Below are 20,111 nucleotides of genomic sequence, written 5' to 3'. Positions count from 1 at the left end.
CATTCTCCTTGCCTCTCTGCTTGGGAATCTGTAGACTTGTATTTAATTATATGAGCCTTTACTAAAACTAATAACTTCCTTCCCTTAAGCTCCAGTTCTCTCATGGGGTTATCGATTGGGGACACATCATGATGTTCATAGGAAACCATTTCTGTCACTTGTATTTACCAATCTTTAATCAAGTGAATTGCTTTTCTTCTCGATTACCACAAAAATCTTCCGTCCCAAGAAAAAGCTTTAAACAGACATCAATGAGAATTTAGCAAAGAGATTATGGTTTTTGACACAACTCTGAGAGGAGGACGGCTCATGAGATGACCATGGGCAGCATGAGGATGCGGAGGCAGGTACCACCACTCCTGGCCACTATTCCTTGCTCGTGGCAGCGAGGTCATGTTACCGATGGGCTCTGTCTCGCTAGTAAAGCACACACAGTCTGGCTTTCCCCCGCTGGCTATTGTCAGTTGTGGAAGTAAGTTTTTCTTTCCTCGTTTTACTTATTCCTCTCTACCTGAGCTCCAGGTTTGAGTCCTGTGTGTTACAGGGGGATGCTGAGCTCGGCTCCATAGATACCCGCCCTGGTAGCCTAGGAGGCTGGATCTCCTTAGCGCCCACTGCACTCATCTGAGACGGCGTGGCTCACGCTCGTGGATGAGGAGGGGCAGAGCTGAAACTCTAACTCGGAGGGTCCTCACCTGGGAAGGGAGGGAGGATGTGACACTTTCATGCGGCTTTAGGGCACAGCCTTGGGGCGAGAAGTCCCGTGGTACCAACCTAAACCACCCACTCAAGCCAGGATCCAACTCCAAACATTGGTCAGTGCTTAGCACTTCCTTGAAATGAGCCAGGTGTGCTTTCTTTCCTCAGTGCATGTGTCCTAGGCTGTTCTCCCCCCCAAGAAAACAATTAAAAAAACTCATGCTGAGCACAGTACTTTAAAAGGTTATATTTGGGCTCAAAATACACTTTAAAATTCCAAGTGCTTCCTTTAAAATGTATGAGTGTATTAACTCTTTCCCCTTCCCCATTAAAAGTACTGTTGTTTTTTTCAGTTATTGTTATTTTCCACAGCCAGAATAGAGGCAAAGCAATAACTTTGAATAACTTCAGTTATTCCAATCCTGCAGGTCCATAAACTATAATCTTAAAAAAAATAATAATTATCTGAACCTACATGGCATTGCTTATAAGGAAACAACCTGAGGAAGACAATCCTGAGTAATTAACGTGAATTCTACAAGTAAAAAATAAACCTAACAAACTGTTGCTACCACAAGCAAAAATATAATTCAGATTTTAATGAATTATGAACTTCTGAAACATCAGCGGAGTGCTTTTTTCTTTTGTGTCACTTTTTGACTTTTACTTTGCATTCTAAACAGGCAGGCACTTGAGAGAGAGAAATACTATAGGGTTTTAATAGTATGCTTCCTCTCTTTCTAATATTTTCTGGATATTACTGTATCCATAACCCGAATGTGTTGGATTATTATCTGTGATGGCAGACTATACGTTCTTTTCCATTTCGCTCGGTGGAACTGAGTGCAGATGAGTTAAAGATCGGTAGGATGACATAAAACATAGGAGAGTTATGAACCTTTTAAGTAGGAAATTTGTGAATGTTTTTAATTTACATTTTTATTAAGTTTCTGACAGATGGAAAAATTTGAAGCCAGTGTGTGACAGCCAGTCTTCACAGTGAGAAACTGAAGTAAGCACTGCAGGCAGCTGACTGCGTGGGGGAAGGATGGAGTGGCTCTTTTTTATTTTCTCCCCAAAGGAAAAGCCTTCCACTCTAATAGTCTCTAATGTGGAGCAACCATGGTAATGTATAGGCTCTGAGAAGAAAGGGAGAACTCTTTTTTTGCCCATCAGGATCCTCACACAACTCATTCCTGGCAGCATCCCCACTGTCAGTGCATTTCCTCGTACTTTATCCTGCCTTATTTTTTTTATATGACAAGTGTTGCTCTGATTCTCTGGGAATCACTGTATTGGATTTCACTTTAGGTAATTTCTTCAGATACTCAGCATCATTTCCCTGTCTTTATTTCTTTTCAGCCTATTGTCAATAGCCTAATCAATTCCTCCCTGTCTCTACTGTTAGTACATGTCCCTCAAACCCATGTAGATGTGGTCATTCCTTCCTCTCTTAGCCTTCTCTTGGTGTTGTTTGAAGCTACTATGAGACTTGTTAATCGTTTTCCCACCAAATCAATATCTTAATCGTCTTTACAGCTATTGTCTGAATTTCATCAAGTTTGTCTATATCCTTTTGGCCCAGAACTGAAGCCAGTGTTTGAGATGAGATCTCTCCAGAGTTGCGGAGAAAAAAGTTGCAGGGCTGTTCAGTATGCCGGTGCTGTTCAGTGCTCTGTCACTGTCGGAGGATATATGGATGAGGACATAACATCTTTCATTTTTAACGTTTTCACAATAGTTTTCTTGGCTATAAGCTGAAGATGGAGCTTAATCAATGTGTATCTGTTCCTTTTAATTTTACAGCCTTGATGTCCCACAGTCCTACATGCTCTGTTGTGTAACAAGAATAAAGTGAATTTGAATTGGCTGGGCAAATCTCTCTGCGCTTTTTCTTAATGTGTGTCCATTGATTTATAGAGAATACATCCCACTACAAAACTGGAGGAGGTAGAGCTGAGTTGTACCCTGTTATCTTTCTGTTATGAGCATGAAGGAGAGAAGAGACGTCCCCAGAGTGTGTTTGGGAACAATGGAGATGAATTTCTTTGGTCTGATCCTTGGATGAAGTTATGTCGGCTGAAATTAGAGTAGGTTTGGTCCAACATCTGCAGGCTGAACAGCTGGGGAGCCAGCTGAAGGATTTTAGTGCCCATACTTAGATGAGCAAAGGACTAGAGCTAGGGGGTTTGCTGTTAGTGCAGGCAGCTCCGAATTCAGCTTGGGTACTGCCTGGCTTTTGGTTCGTGTCTGTACCTGTGGGCAGAGGTGACTGCAAGGGGCTGCTGCTGGAGTTATGGCTGGCCCAACTACGCATTTACAGGACTCGGTGGAGGTCTTTGCACAGCAAAATAAGGAATGTATAGAGAATTCTTCCGATAAAAATGTGTATGGTGGCCTGTGCGGGAAGCAGCTGGAGCTGCACAGCGTAATAAGGCTGCGTGTTCCTGCTTCAGGCCCGTGCTACAGTCCTTTCTTTCAAGCCATGGGCTTGGGTTTGGTGTTCCTGGCACTGGAAGAGATTGTCACCATCTTCCCTCTCTTGTTCCTCCCCAGGGCTGCCTTTTCTCATGGTGCTGTGAAGGAGCTATTTTCAGGTCCTGCCGATAGCCAAGCTGAGCCTCTTCTTAGTGACTCTGTGCCTGGATGATGCAGGGATCCCATGTGTTTCATTGTACCTTATCCTCCCTTATTTTTCATAGGACAAAAAGGGATTATGAGTTTGATTCAGCTTCTTTTCTGGGCTGTTCCTGAGTGAGCATCTTCATTATAAAGATATTACCTTTAATGGAAGGTTAGGCCCTGGCCCTCTGGGAGTGTCTGAACAGCACGGTGGGATGTGAGACAGCACATTGCAACCCATAGGGCCCCACATTCATCAGAAAGTAATTCTGTGCTCTAGATGTTGAAATATTCCTTCTGCTGCAAATACCTTTGGTTATCTAAGGAGGACATGCACAGCCGGATGCTGAAGATGTTACTAGTAGCCCCAGAAATATTTTTACAGTGCTTGTTTAATATTGAGAGTTTTACATTGAGCCAAGTGAATGTTTTAAAGCGTTACCCAGTGCTCTGTGGAGTGAAGCCAGTGGTCTGGGCATTATCACTAAGATAATTTTAATAATTCCTCATTTTAATGGGTTGGAGTGTCTCAGTAAGGAAATGGTCTTTGATGCCTTTCACCTCCGTGGCTGGGAAGGACCAAATCAGGTAGCATTTATTTGCGACACTTAATTTCATAAAACTGTGGTCGTTCGCCAAAAATGGACTATTAGAAAATGTTTTGTAGCAAAATATTTTATTCAGGGTGTGGAAAATGAGCGAATGAGAGGTAATTGTGACAAAGGGCTCCTGGCCACATTGGCTCGCTGGTGTCTGTCGGGCTGGCGCTCAGGTCGCTCAGCCATCCCGTGGCCACTGCAGCCATCGTCCCTCTCCGCACTGCAGGTGGAAGGGGTGGGACGTGCACAAAGGACTGCGATTTTTAGTGGTCCCTCTGGAATACAATTAGGGCAGATGGGCAGGCAGAAGAGATGCCGGCTGAAATGCATCTGTTCCAGGGAAGAAGCCGTATTTAAGCACGTTTCACAAGCTCCCAGGTCTAGTTTCAAGAATTGAGCTTTTAATCCAGCAGTTTGCTTCCAGCTGAAGTCTTATGGGTGGGTTTGTAACTCTTGGACTTTCTTGAATAGTGTTTTGATTTATATTAATGAAAGAAAAATGCAGAGGAAACAAAAGAAGTGAACAAACTCTAGGAATCTTGACTGTATGTTTTAAATTCTTCCTTCTGCTTTGTTGTCTGTTGGAAAAGTTCAGGTTTTGGATTTAATTGCTTGCAGTTTTCTGAACCTTGCAACATATTATATGAATACGTGTGAATTTGGTATGTGATCTTCACTGGCCTCCTCAACCAGATGCTGCTCCCTCTGTTGAAGGTGTCCTATGCAGAAGCCTATGCCTGACAGATTTTTCTTCTATCGTAAAAATGTAGTGAAAAGATTCTTTCTGATTTCTTTCCTGGCATACAAAGAGTCAGAAATGACTATGACTTCTTCATGAATTTCCCATACCTGGCCATTATATACGATATGCCAGGTTTGGGATATTTGCTCTATCAGTTTGAAACTTACTCTTGAACTTCTTAAACAAATGTTATTTAAATGCTGAGTTTCAATGTGATTTTCCCACCTTACCCTCTGATGTACCCGCATTCAAATGTTGTGTGCTAAGACCTTCCCGTTAGTTTACAGCATGTAAATTTTGATAAAATATTTTGCCGTGAGAAACAGCAAGCCCTAAGAATGGTTTAGGAAGTTAGAGAAGTTGTTTCCAGCATTTCATACTTACCAGCCTGAAACCATGAAGTGCCAGAGGCATCTTTATTGGCATATAAAAGGGACATTTGTTTTTGAACCTCATGATCTCCACATATTCCTTTAGGGTGGGTGCCCTACAACAGTTCCCCAAGGTTGGCAGTGCCTCACAAAGGAGACAAATCTGCGCTGAAGCCTGCAGAGGTGCCTGTGGCTGTAGCTGTCTGCAGAGCGTGCCTTCTGCAGATGAACAGCCCATATTGCAAAACATTGCTGGTGGAGCTTTAGTGGCTGAGGGAATCCATTTTTACCATATAATAAGCTATATTATGTAATTTAGAGTAGTATATGGTAATAAATAATGTATGATAATGAGTGGTTAGAAACGCTCCCAAGAAATGGAAGCTCTGGGCCTGGTGTTCCCTTCAACCTGAGTAGCTTCTTGGATCGTACTTGGGTATCCCGTTCTTGGCTATAGGTCTTAGGGCACGGAGAGGGATTTGATTTCAGTGCAGGAGCCAGGGGTACATAACCATCATTGTCAGAGCCTATTTCTTATTGATGATAACGCTGTAATAAATCCTTTTTTCCATCCTTACCGATTGCTGTCCTGACAACAGATTCATGCTTTCTGTCTGCTTATCTTTCATCGTTTTTGTCTCAGTAATTTTATTGCATGATATGAATGCTTCATATGTTCCATAAAAGCAAACAGGGGAGGGTAATCCTTTGACCTTTCCAGCATTCTTTGGTGTAATTTACTGGCGATTCTTCTCTTCCCTGCAGCATGGCCTGTGGAGCTCTGCGATAAAAATGGACAGCCAATGCAAACACAAAACGCTGAAAAGGTTAAGGCTTTGATTATGTTAGTCTATAAATGTTCATGGTCTTTTTTTGTTGCCAGAAAGAAAATGAGAGCTGAAAATGGCAGTGGATGAATCACGCTTATTACAGAATACGGAAATGATATCGGTTCAACCCATTCTTGTTAATGCTGAAAGAACGTAATCTTATGCCCTCTCATTTTATGTCACTGCAACCCACCTTATCCTCTTAAATGAATGCATGCATCCATTTAATTAACCTGGTGAGATTCGGAGATATAAATCTTTTAAATGCTTCTCATGCAATTCATCTTGACAGCTGTCAGAGTAATAACATCTTTAATGCCATATTCTTTATTTTCTGATTTATTGAAATTCCTGGTATTATTTTGAGCACACTGATAGGTCTGCTAGATTTAAGCCCCTAATCTTAACTTGCTTAAATCCTAGAGGCAATGCTATAGAAAGCTTTACTGGCTGTTTAGTTTGCCAAATAAATGGAAGATTATCTTGCGTGGAGATAGCATAAATGTATATTGAAAACGGTGGTTCGGACAGATTCAAATGTGGAATTTAGCAGCTGAGATGCTTTGTTTTAAATGCTGTATTTCTAGGACACAGTGCTCTGAGTCTGTTCAGTGCTGACAAGTGATCACCATTAAAAATTTGCTTTAGACAATGCTATGTGCTCTGCTGATTCCCTTTCAAGAGCTGGGATCTGAGCAAGAGTGATCTATGTAATTTGGCTCTAAAATAAGTCAGTTCTCAGTTTCTTTGTAGACTGCCATGCATCAGTGTGATGGGAAGAAGACTAGGAAGGAGTTTTTTCTTCAATCTGGATATTTTCTGACTGTCTTGACATACTTTGGTTTAACTCAGTTTTCCGAAACCAATCAGAATACCTGGGTATGCAGGCAGAATGGTACAGCAGTGTTTGCTGCTTTGCAGTTCCCATAGTATTCCACTTATCTAAGCATTTTAGGGTCTTGCATTGGAATTTTTCTAATTTAATTAACTCATTAATGCTGGCACATGGCACATTCTCCTTCCCTCTCTGCAAAAATGCAGCTTGCTTATCTAAATAGCAGCCTAATCCAGTGGGTGTGCGTGCACAATGCATACATTAGCGCCAACAAACTGCTGACCAGCCTCAGCAAATACCTGAGTGTATTGAGCATTAGGCAGGTCATGCTCATGGCATTGCTCTGAAATGCACTGCGGGCAAAATAAAAAACATTTAGCTAAGTTTCAGGTTGCATAAGTGCAGATGTCGCTGTAGCTTGCTAGTTCCCAAGTGTTGAAGTTAGAAACATCAGCTCAGAAGAGAATTTGGGAATTATTTTTTCCACTTCACCACTTAAAGTCATGACCAGGCTGAACACCATGACAGGGAGGGATAGGGGTGTGGTAATGAAACTGGTTTCATGGCTCACTTTTAGTCACTAGGCAAAATTTTCTCATCTCTCGCGAAGGTGAAATTCTCTGCTGTTAACTGCTCTGGTGATTTTAACACCCTGCCGTTTAAAAAAGAACAGGAAACACTCAAAAACTTAGTACAGACCTAGTGTTTTAGGCCTAGGAAGAATAAATGTAGTGAGCTTGTAGGACTGAACAATTTCTGATCTATCAAATGAATGTACATCAAGTTCATCATCCTGGAGCCTTTTGTTATTCCAGCTCTGAGAAGGCCTGGACAAACTGTACTGTACTTACTTCTGCTCCTTTTCCTACAAAGACCACAACAAAAGCAAGCATTCAGACATCGGTGTTAGCACCAGAGTTGGCAAAAGAACCCAGCTGTACAGTGAAAGACTCAATTCAATTCAATTAGGTTCTCAGGAAACGGAATCATCCAGAGGCTGGTAATGAACTATAAAATCTTTCACCTTTAGGTCACCTGTTCATTCTAACTAACATTTGCATTGATGAAAATTTGTACTTTCTCATAGCTGCCTCCTGACCTGTGCTAGTGACATTATTTTCATTTTCCTTTCCTTGCTAAAGGATAATACCAGATATGGTTATTCCCTTGCAGCTTTAAAGTATGCCTGGTGAACAAGTACAACTGGCCAAGTAGAAAAAAGGGCTCAAAGGTGATCACTGCGAAACTTTGGCCTCGTTCCATTACCTGAGAGTTTGACGTCCACATCACAAAAGCTGTCCTCTCGTTAACGCTCAGACAGACAAACAGATTGCAGGGGGAGAATGAGCTGGTGCCCGCCAGGTATCGTGCTTTCTGCCAGTGGTAAGGTACAGTAAGCAGGGGGTGGGGAGGCTGAATTAGCATCTACGTTGAATTTAAACAAAAGGACACTAGGTTCCGGAGCTGTCGTTTGTGTCACCTGTCAGAACTGCTAGATTTATACTAATTTGTGAGACGGAAAAATAAATACAGTCCATTTCCAGTTAGCAAAAAGATTTCCTACGTGTTAGTTCCCAGCTGGTATGTGTTGGCATAGCTCTGCTGAAATGTAACTGCACAGTTTCAAACTGTCTGAAAACATCTTGGCTGCTTATCTGAGGGATGTAATACATATATTACCCGTTTTCATCAGCTAAAGCAATAGGCATCAATCATGCTTTGTTACTACTAGAAATGGAGAAGGTATTATAATCCAAGAAATTTCTTGCATAGATTATGGAGAGTGCTTTTCTATGTTAATCACACCATTTCTCCAGGGCATAGTTTTAGAGCCATCTCCCAAAGTACTGAACGTGCTTGTGTTGAGTACTGAAATTGCTGCACTTTAAGATATGTAATCAAGCTGGTGCCTCTGGCTTGCTGGCTTTATGAACGGTGAGGGTACACCGTATTGACGCAAGATGCCACTTAGGGCATCCCCTGGGACTTTTTTTTTCTGCATCCACACAAAACCTACTTCTCTGAGCTCAGTGCTAAAGTGAGCAGGCAGCAGGCAAACATCTGGGACCTGCATTCTCACTGACTGATCCCCACATACCTCTTCAGGATACGGGCGTAATCGCCGAGTGCCTCTGACTTCAGTGCCTCCCCCGGTATGCTCAGCATAGCTGAGCTCTGTAGTCCCACAGGGAAGAGTCCTGCAGTGGGCAAGCTTCCTTCAGCACAAAGGTATGGCCCCAAAACTCAGCTCCCAATGTGAGCGCAGTATCAGTGAAGACACCAGAAATCAGGAGTGAGTTTGCAATGTAGGTCCCACTTCAGCCAAGCCAAATGGGATCGTCAGGGTCTGAATGCTGATCACTGGGGGCTCTGCTGTGAAGACATCATCTGAGAGATACCGACAACCAAACGGTCAGGGAAGGCTGATAAATTTCTACAGCCTGTTCTCTTGATAACACAAAAATGGTATTTTTGATGGTTGGGCAAACTGATTCTCAGTGTTTTTACATTTCAAGAGTGCTCCATCTGGATGGCTGTTCTCCGGTGCTGAGCTTCCCGGGAGATGCATTACTTGCAGCTTGAATTCATTTTAGTCTCTGGGTTGGTCTCAGAGGAAGACAGATTTACCTAGGAAGGTCATTTTTCTCTGTGACAAGAAGCATACTGCACAGAAATGACCATTCCACGTGGAAACTTGTTCTGGTTTTGTTAAGTACTTCGCTCTGATGATCAGGATGTTTTTAAGACCTCCCGAGTTGGGTGCCCTGAGCCACCAGCATATGTTGATACAGGCGCTGTATTATCTCGTAAGGTAATTACCTCTGATTCAGAAGTTTGGGTGGGTTCAGCCTTAGGTTGTTAACTTTTCAGGAGAGATCCCTGGCAGCCTGCTAATTGTGATGTGCCCCGAGATTTGAGCTCCCGTGGTGTACATGGGGAAGGAGTCTGCAGGTCGGAGGCAGCCTCACCATTGCTCACGTAGGTAGGTGTGCTGCACCTGCCAGGGCTACAGAGGGACAGTAAATCCACCCTCTGAAGTGTCCAAGGCAGCTCAGTGTATAAGCTGTTGGAATAACGAATAATCCTTTCTCCTTCTGAACTAGGATTTGGGGTTGTTCTGCCAAATACCTGCAGACAGGCTCTTCAGGCACTGAAGTTAAATACTTGACCTTCTGCTGGGATAATTGGCTCCAACTGTAGCTGTCACCAGCTCACTCATCTGTAGTGCTGTGCTTACTGATCAACAAAGACTGCCTTGGTGGAAATCATGCTCTCCAGTCATGACAAATGCACGGAAAAATGACACAAAGATTACATTAAGTTTTTTCTTTCGCTGATTTCTGTCATGATTGCAAGAACAGTGTAATACATTGCCTCTGTGTTTGTAAGGATTGCAGTGTGTCTTCTGAGACATGATAGCTAATTAGGAAGCAATGGCAATTGTGTGATAGCATGCCATTGTTCTTCCTTATTAGCTCAATTAAGTAGTGGGTGTAGCTTTAGGATTGGTGCTACAGATGGGAAGCAAGAGCTTGCAGGTAAAACTGGAAAAAAATACACCTAAACAATGATCGCTGTGATATAACACATATCCCTACCATCATGGGTGTTATTTAGATTCATGTTATAGAAGCTGATTTTTGTCCATTTTGGAGAAAAAGGGGTGAATACTGGCCTCGTGGAAGTGCAAACCAGAAGTACAAAGCGTATGAGAGACCAGGTGCTGTTTCTTAGAGCGCTGCGTTACCGTTGGATCGCTTGCTAACTGGACCAATTACTGATTCCCCATGGGAAATGCTTTACAAGAGCAGTCCCACTTGTGATGTCCGCGTTGTACCTGATTGATTATCACAATTTGCATGCCTCTGGGAGCCCTCTGAATTCCAGCTGGTTTCTGAGGCTTCGCCCAGAGCATCCTGATCTCCTTGCAAGGCAGCCCGTGCTCGGCCCACGTGCTGAGTCCCCTGTGCCCTTGTGGCAGAGCATTCGGGGGCAATTTGGGGGAAGAGTTGGGGTGGATTTATCTGCTTGACATCACCGCAGTGACAGATGGTCTAGTTCACAGGTGCATGAGAAGTCAAGGCTATCCACAGGCATGTAAGCACATCTGGAGGCCAAATGTAAGGCTTCTTTTGGGAACGCCAGCTGCATTACTCTGCAGCCAAGCCCAGTGATATTCGTGCCTGTTGTAGTCACCTGGCTCTTGGCAACTGAAGTTGCTGTTCACAAAGAGTACAAGGGATCAGAAACAGATAGATTTGATAGATTTGTATTTTTTATCTTTTTTTTTCCTTCCAGTTAAATGCAATGAACTACTCTAGGTTTAGAATTAAGTAGCGCTGTATGAATATCACAACCTTGCTAGAATTATGATTTTAAATAGGCTTCCATATCAAGCCTTGACTAAAAAAAGTGGACAAAATCTTATGGTGAAAGTCCTCAGTCTTTAATGAGAGTTATCCCAGAGGAAGAGAGAGGATATTCCCCCTGATATAGCAAATGCAGTCACTACAAGGTACAGGAGAAAATTCCTCTGTTTGGTTCAGCATTCATGGGCTATCTGCCCACTTCAATTTAAACTCTGATTTCTGTTACTATTTTCTGTAAATCCTGAACAACTTCTTTAGCTTTGCCCATGCTGCCAAATCACGCACAACAAATACTACCTCGATGTAGAAGCCAAAACTTTCAAATACAAGTTTCACCAGAAACTTGTAGTAAAGGAGAGACTTGGAAGTAGCTATGTGTAAATTATGCCTTGATTTTAGTAGAAATCATCAGTGGAATAAATGAATCCTACCAAATCAGTAAGACTACTGCCCTCCGTGCTTTAGGTGAAGTTCCCCGGCCATTCTGCACTGTCAGTGGGACTCTGATTATCACAGCCAAATATTTGACCTTAAAAATATACGAAAAGCGCTGAGGGCATTAGTGTCTCATTAAGGATAATAGGAGTTGAAAGCTTTTAGAACTTGTCAGGATTAGTTCCAAAATTTGTACATCACAGTAGCAGCACAGATGTGCCAACAAGCAGGGCTTACTGAGGAGTGCAATTAATACGAAACAAACTGTTTCCCTCCTGCAAACCCCAGGTAGTTCGCTGGCTCTGCAAATCCATTTCCCAGCCTGGTTAAACAGAGACTATTAAAACACGGGGTGTATTGATAAAGACAGTAGTAGTAGTAGTAGTAGATTTTATTTTTTTCCTTTGTTGTTGTTGTTGTTGATTGTTTTTGTTTTGTTGGAGACGTGACCCAAACATTTTGGTGATATTTCTGTCTGGAGAGTTTAGCTTTTCTGGCACAGAAAATTTGTTCCTGGAGCACAGCCTACTATGGACACAAAGTCATTAGCTGCTGGGTTATTACAAAGTTAATGATGAAAGACAGAAACTGTTAAGTAGAATATTGAAATGTGCATTTTTATTTTTTTTTCAGTGATGCTGGAAAGAGTCTGACATTTCTAGTAGATGAAAAGGAAAACAAATAACCTCAGCTATGGAGAGAAAAAGACAGCTCCAGAAAAGGGAATTTGGAAAAAGACTTTCCCTGGACAGCAGTCTTGTGGTAAGAATTAATATTTACTGAATTTACTAAATATATCTTGTGTCATAAAGATACAGTTGTTAAGAAGCAATACTCATAATGATGTACATTTTGAAGATGTTTATTTATTCATCACAGTATCACAACCTTTCCTCATTTTTAAGAGTCTCTAGAACAAAAGTGGTGGAGGAATTTTAAAGCATCCTAAATAGAAACATGTCATCATATAGAAGAACCTCCCTGAATTCACTGCGTTCTAGGAAAGAATCCAGACAAGTTACCAAACTTGTAATTAAAATCTTACCTCTGTAAGCCTCTGTTTCTTTATACTGAGTGTATGAGAGCTGTAGGTAGCTGAGGTCATCTAATCAGAAATACTTGTTGAGGATACCAGGAAAAAATTGTTCACCATAGTGAATGTATAAACTACTATAATATCACCTGAAAGTGAAATGTAAATGCCATATGCTGTAAAGTGCTTGTTTTTGATATATGTAGGATGTGAATTTATTGGGATTATATTCTAGATTTATATTTACATGTAGGTAATGTTTTCAAATGATGATTGAGATTAACAAGGAGTTTTTATAGCTGTACTACGGATACATGACTGGAAAATGCTCAAAGATGTTGAACAGTTGTGTGAGAGGATAAACATACCAAAGTCAAGTACTCAGCGTGCTAGTGGGACTATTAATGGAACAAACACTGAAACAAGCAAAGCTAAGAGCTCTGAGGAAGCCCATGCCATCTCTTTGACTTCCATAGACAGCGTCTTCTGCAGAAGAAGTGTGTCCTTAGCTTTTGTTAACAGAGCTGCCTCTTTTTTCAAGTGTTCGTACTGCTGGGCTGATGCTTGGAAGTGCTGGGAGCTGGGAGGTTTGGCACTGGGAGCAGCAAGAGTTGCGTTTGGTTTCTGGGGGTCAGCAATATGGAAACTGGGTAGTGAACGCTAATGGGAATGCCAGCAGTTGTGAATTTTGCACAAAGATGATGCTTAGTATGGCAAATCAGTACTGTTTTTGCTGGGATGATAGGCTAGATTCAGCCTTTCCTTCATGTATTAAGACAGGAATTATCTTTTCCCTGAGGTGACAGCATGGTCTGCTGTCTGGATGGGAACAAGGAACTAGGTAATTCTGGCTTCCAAACCCATCTAGTGCTAATTTGGGTTTATTTACAGCCAGGTTAGTGCTCCGTGCTTAATTCTTACCCTTTCGCATCAGTAAGGGGGGAGTAGAGAGAGACATTTATTGTTGTCGTTGGGAATACTGTGGGTGTAACACCATGAAAAGTGCTTTGTGTAGTAATTAATGCTGTCTGCATATTAAAATGCTCCTTGTGGAGGAAAAAAAAATGAGCCTGTGACTCCAAGAAAAGGTGATGTTTCCTCCCTACTCTTTGGCAAGTGGTAAGTAGGGTGGGAGACTGCTCACAGTTTAAAACCAGCATTCAGGTGCTGGCTTGAGGTCAGTGCATCTATGTCAGCGCATGCCAGATTTGTCTTCGACTAACCCATGTTGTGATAAGGTGTGGAAGGAAATGTGTGAGGGAAAGATGAAAGGGGTGTTATTTCGTGGTATGTTTTGAACATATAAACCTATCATACCATCAGGCTGACACACATTTTTTTACAGTGGCTTCTTCTGCCCGTGACAGCTAAAGGTTATGCTTGCCTCCATAGTTTGTCAGTGCAAACTTGCATTTTTAGTACTTGTATATTACAGGTCAGTGTCCATTGAAAGTTTGTATTGAATAGACTACATATAACTAGATTAAAGAGTGTCATCCATAAATTTAATTAGAAACACATGACCACTGTTCATAGTTAACTGCCAGCTATTACTTCTTAACAAACTGATAGAGACATTTTGAGATATGAGTGCCTTCAGCAGCACGTTAGTAATTCACACTACATATCCCGTCCCATGAAATTCAACCAGGCAAAACGAAGCACTCCTCTCATTTTCCCCAATTTCCTGTTCTATCCTACCTTTGTCTGTAACTTCTTAATTGTTGCCTTCATATCGTATATCTGTCTTCGTTACTCCTGTTGCCAAATTCCATCCAAGTGCTATGTTTTACTCCTGCTCCTGCCCCCTCAAGTCTTCGCATCTCTTTCTTCTTGTGTCTTTTCCCAAAGGTGTTGTGTTTAACCTCTCAAGTATTCAGGGCTGGACACTTTGCTTGAAATCTTGGCTCGGATTTGCTTGTAAACTATAGCTTGCCCTTGTTTGGTGGAGTCTTCCAGCATTCTCGTATCTTTGAAAGAATTCTGATTTCTGCGTGTTTAAATGAAACACATTTCTGCTTTTGTATTCTGGACCATGAGTTACAAATAGGCATTTCTGATAACATTCCCCACCCTGCTTGGCTCTGCTGCTTTTCCCATCTGTATCAGACTGTACTCTTCTTCTAGAATGTTTTTGCCGTGATATAATCTACAAGAATTGTTCAGAGATACTTAAAGCCAAAAAATTCCCTCTGCCTCCCTTATCTCTTAGATTCTGAGTATATAGGCAATGATGCTATTTGAAAGAAGTGGGAGGAGAGGAAAGAGATGTTTCTAAACAATAGAGATGGCCTCCACCTGCTTAGAATATGTATCTGGGCCTTCGAAATATGAATATGAATTTCATCAGAGTGTTCTGTATTCAGGTCTAGCCCATCAAACAGCAAATGTCAGGCTTCAAATGATGTGGATCAGTTTCAGAAACCAGATCCTTCAAATGATATGCCAGTGAGAAATTTCGTAGACATTAAAACACTCTTCCTTACAACACAGGCACAGTAACTGCTTTTTGATCACCTCAGATAAAGGAGAAGAGTTCACAGTTGTTCCGTGTACTACTGTTCCTCTTTCCAGCTTGTGTCTGGGGGAAATAAGCTTTAAAATGAGGGCAGATAAACCTTTTAAAAAGCAAAAAATATAAATGCACATATATGCTCATAGGATGAGCATCATAGGATGTATTTTTTCAGTGATTGGTTACGGGCCCAATGGGTATTTTCATTAATGCTTTGCAGGAAGTAAGTAGTTTGAAGCCGTGTGTTTTAACAAGATTCAGAATCCTACCTTTGATCTGACTTTTCATGTCATCCAGCAGAGGAATCAATTCAACGACCGTTCAGGTCAAAGGGGAGACTTTCTGTTTGCTCTGATGGAATTAGATTCCTATGAGCATTTAGTCATAATATCACACCTATTTCTCCTGAAATCCCTACTATAGCTAATGGCTCTTATCGCTCTGTAGGATCCCAGTATTGGAGAACCTTTTTACACAAAGATGCTCATTTACATTCACAGACAAAGAAGTCTGCAGTGACCATGATGTTTTATAGCTCTATGTTTAGATGAAGCAATAACAAATTTTAACTTTTTAACAATTCATACAGGTAATCCTATAAGATCAGTTATAGAAAATTATATATTTGCAATTTATCTTCATATTCTGCCTGACATTTTAAAATGGAAACACACCGTACAAGAAGGATATACTTTTTACAGTTTTAAAATAACTTTATAATAACTTCTTGTTTTCATCTGTTGTAAAAGTGATGCTACTATGTTTTAGTTTTAGAAATTGTCTTATGCAAATTGCTTATAAACAGAACGCCACGAATTAGGAGGACTAAAGAAGATCTTTGATTCTTTTTGAGTTCCACATAATGGATCTCTGTCCCATAATGTATTATGGCATTAGTAAGTAATATATTTTACCCTACGTGAACCAGTTATAAGATGATAAGATAGACAACAATCAAAGAAAAAGGTGGAAGCTTATGCTCTTCTGGATTGCTGTGTATAGAAATTGAGGCCAAAGCCTTTACAATGATTGCTGAAGTACATCTGATTGGAATTAAAATAAATCACAAAAATTGTAATGGTGGTAAAATATATTTATTTGCAACATATTGCTTAGCTGTCACCTACCACAGTGTCAGATTGGTTTTTATTTAGAATGGAAATATAACTAGTAAAAAAGAAACAGATCTTTCTGAAGAGCATTGTACCTTATCATGCAGCTTAAATCCCTAAATTCTTTAGGTTTTGTTAAAAAGAACAGCTTTACAAAGTTAAGTAATGTGAATATTTCATGATTGTAAAATTTTTCATAAATAATTTTTCCATGTTAAATCTTTCATTTCAGCATATATAGTTGAAAACCCCTAATGAATGAAACTAGGTAAAAACAAGATGCAAAAGGATATGCATTGTTTTTTCACTTTAGACTAAAGTACATAAAGAAAACAGATATGGGAACACAGAAAAGTACATTTAATGCTATTTTATATTTTGATTTTAACAAAATCACAGCACACAGTTCCTTTGTACTGGTATAATGAAGACACTTTTTGGGTGACAATGCTTCTTTGGTAACATTTGCAATTTATTACTTGGTATGTAGGGGTGAAGCAGCTTAGACAGGGAATGCTATTAAAAAAGTTAATGAAAGGGTTGATTGTATATCACATTTCCCTTACAGAATTTCTTCAACAAAAATAAATAATAAAGGCAAAAAAAAAAAATACCAACAAACAGATCCAAAGCCAAGCTTTCAATAACTTGTGTGGGAGGAGGAGAGTGTTACAGCATATCGCTGCCACCAGGGCCACATTGGCTACTCTGTTCACTGGGGCACTCTTTGAAAAAAATAAAAGCCCTATCCTTTGCCTGATCCAAACTGTCCAGTTGTCTCCAAGACCCTTTTGATCAGGAAAAAGTCGATGTTTCAAGCTGTGCTCTTTATTTGTGTGGATAATTCCCAGCCTGACTGCACACGTGGTTGGCCCTTACAACTGTGGTGGCATTTTGCCGGGGAGATTTGAGAACAGAATATCTTTTAGAAGCAGCCAGCATTTATCAAAGTAAAAGTTTTTGTTTTATTTAAAATGAGGGTTTTACTTCTGAAAGCAAGCTGCAGGAATGTGCCTCTCTGGTGGCTCATGAACTGTGCCCTGCTTCTTTCATTCTGGTCACACGCTCCCGTGGGTCTCTGTAGCATTAGCTTTAATGACAGCACTTGGTTGTAATAAGGGTAGCAGTGTAATGTAACGAATCGTACATGGGGATGGGAGTACTACCTACATCCAGCCTGCCCACAGTTGCATTAGCATCATGCACAAGATCCCTTAGTTGTATTGGAGACCTTTGCTGAGAAGTGTGCACGTTATCTGTGAGCAATGCCTGGGGCTGGGAGCCACCAATTTGGGGTGTAAATCCCAAATCCGTCATCACCAACAAATCGCTAACCCAGTTTGCTAATCAATAAACTGGAGATTATATATATATATATTTTTTACCTTGTAAGTATTCTGAGAGTGATCTGTTATTAGCATGTGTCTGCAGCTTGCTTCAGTTTCTTCAGATGAAAGGTTCCACAGAGAGAACAACGTTATGCCAAAGCTGTGAAGAATGCTGCACCAGCAGCGCATGGAGGGGACTCTTCATGTGTAGGAATTAAATCCGCTGAAGAGAATAGCCCTGACCTTTTTACTAGTTGACTGTGACACTCACAATTTGTCTAGCGTTACTATGTAGCATAACATATTCCAGCATTTGGAAGTGAAAGGTGTCACTAAAAATATTTACTGGTCAGATGCTCGCTAATGTTTTAACATTTGCACCCTGATTACATTTTTTTCCACCTAAAACTGCTGTCAAATTCCATATGAATCTGAAAATACTTTCAGTGCTCTCAAAACTTGGATTTTTTTGTATGTGTGAATTAAAGTTTTATTCAGTTCTGCTTGCATTCAGCATCAGAAGAAAAGGATCAACCAAGGGCAGTCAGGCACTGCAAAAGCATGGTGCAGCACTGGAAAAAACATGCAGAATGTGAGCCTCAAGCACGCAGTTTTCACTACGTGTTGGAGAAGAAAGTTAAACATCCATAACATTCAGTGCATACAGCAAGAGCATATGTCAAAGAGAACAGTTTAATGAAGTCAGCAAGAGTGTTGTTTGGGGGTAGAAGGCAGAAGAGAACAGCAATGAAGTCCATGAAGTGGTACTAACTTAATAGATTAATGTTTGCACATTCATAGGGAAAACCTTAAAATTTAGAACTGACATAAGGACTCAGTAAACTGAATTACCAAGGCAATATTGGGAAAGTCTTTTCCTTATGGCGACGTTAGTGATGCCTGCACTGTTCTGCGAATCTGCCAGTAAGGACATCACTCCGCAGACTGGGCAAATGCAGCCTTAAAGGCATAAACTAAAGTGCTATTAGCTGTCTATATAATATACAGCCCTGTAATTTGCTTGAAACATCATATAAAAAGAAAATCCTAGGGTCTATAGAATGTGTAAAGACAGAAGAAGAGAGTAAGAACAGATTGTTGTGCTTAATGGCACTGGGCATGCACCAGGATTTTGCAAAAACTGAGCTGTCTAAATGTATTGCCAGTAGCATATATTTATCTGCATTTGCATTTTTAATTAATTTTAATCAGAAAAAGAATTCTGGAATGTCAAGGACTAGAAAACACAAACAAAAAGAACCATCTGAATGGAGCAGTTCACAGCAGCAGCTGGCAAGAATGGAGAAACCACTGGTGGGGCAGGAATGCCTTTACTGACAGCAGCGTACCATTAGCACTGCTGTGGGAAACGCTGTGGTCTGCATGGGTAATTTAAGGGCATCATTTATGAGCATGGCAGTGTGTCCAAGGTACTAGAAGAAAATCTACATCAGCTTGGATAAAGACAGCATAAAGTGACCGGTATCACCAAGTGAGATGGAAGGTGGTGTAGCAGTCGTGGAGATGTCAGTTTGGGATTTCATTGAGGAAGAGGTTCAAAACCCAAGTGTGCAAAGCAGTGGGTGTCCCAGTGGCAGGCAGTTAGAGTAAGTGCATGTCTTGGAGTCTGGAGCAGCCTAATGAGGTAAGACAGAAAATACAAGGGCTGCAAGTTCATAGGGACTCAGCGCACTTGGAATTTTCTGAGGAAAAGGAAGCGTCAGGCCTAATGGGAAGAAGCAGCTCTGTTGTCTGCCAGCACCCCAGGAAGAGCTGGAATCCCTGCTTGGAGTGATACAGGTAGTGACCTCTTACTTCAATTAAAACTAACTTACACCAACAGAAACCAGCAAGCCTTTTCAGGAGCTGGAGATGTGGATAAACAGCGAGCAGTACTTGCATAGCAAGCCAGATAGGATGTTTCCTGAAGAGAGAGAAAAAGTAAAAGCCTCATATATTGCATTCAAACCAAGGAAACGGTGCATGGAGCATGTTGTTCCTGAACAACAGCTGGAACAATATTCCTGCTGGAAGATGCCTCAGTGGTTTATTGATGAAAAGCACTGACACCAACACAGCCAGAAGTGCACTTGGAGAAGGGAATTATTTACCATTTGTTGCTGCACATCAGAAGTTGCATCGATACATATATATGGTGACACGGTGACAGCTGAAACAGAGCACAAATCCCAAGACAGCATGCTTTGACAAACTGCTGGCTTGTGCTTTCTCCCGTCTTTGGCACATAAACTTCAAGCTACAAACATGAGACTCGAAGGTTACAATGAAAGCTTGAAGAGAAATTTCTGTAGCTGATCTGCCCTTGTTCATTGTCACAGAACTCGATGCAAAAGTAGAGGAAAACTGAGAAAGAAGTATGGAGAAGAGGTGATTTAACTAGTTCCTGCAAATTAGCTGACAGATGGGCTGAGAAAAACAGAGGGCAATGAAATTCTGTGGCCTTTAAGAGAAGCAGGAGAAATCAGCCTGTGTTACAACAGGGTCTCTGCAAATTCCCTGTCAGACTTTCAACATGAAAACGTTAAATCCTAGATAACTTTTAAAAAACCTTTTAAAGAAATTGATTTGATTGCAAAGGAGGAGCTGAAAATGAAAATAA

At 41.0% G+C, this 20,111-nt stretch overlaps 1 protein-coding gene across 11 annotated transcripts in view; it reads left to right on the top strand.

Annotated features, from left to right (window-relative positions):
• NCKAP5 (NCK associated protein 5) overlaps positions 1–20,111 on the top strand; it is a 435,214-nt gene that overhangs the window by 76,589 nt on the left and 338,514 nt on the right. For all 11 annotated transcript variants that reach the window (XM_068687313.1, XM_068687308.1, XM_068687306.1 and 8 more), the window contains one exon: positions 12,137–12,265. In XM_068687313.1, the coding sequence (XP_068543414.1) occupies positions 12,197–12,265 (69 nt within the window). In that variant the 5' untranslated portion in view covers positions 12,137–12,196. The remainder of the gene's footprint in view (positions 1–12,136; positions 12,266–20,111) is intronic.

The sequence above is a fragment of the Anas acuta genome, chromosome 6 (genome assembly GCF_963932015.1).
Source record: "Anas acuta chromosome 6, bAnaAcu1.1, whole genome shotgun sequence".
NCBI classification, from domain to species: Eukaryota; Metazoa; Chordata; class Aves; order Anseriformes; family Anatidae; genus Anas; species Anas acuta.
The sequence above is the reverse complement of the archived record's forward strand: the minus strand, read 5'-3'. Positions and strand labels throughout refer to the sequence as shown.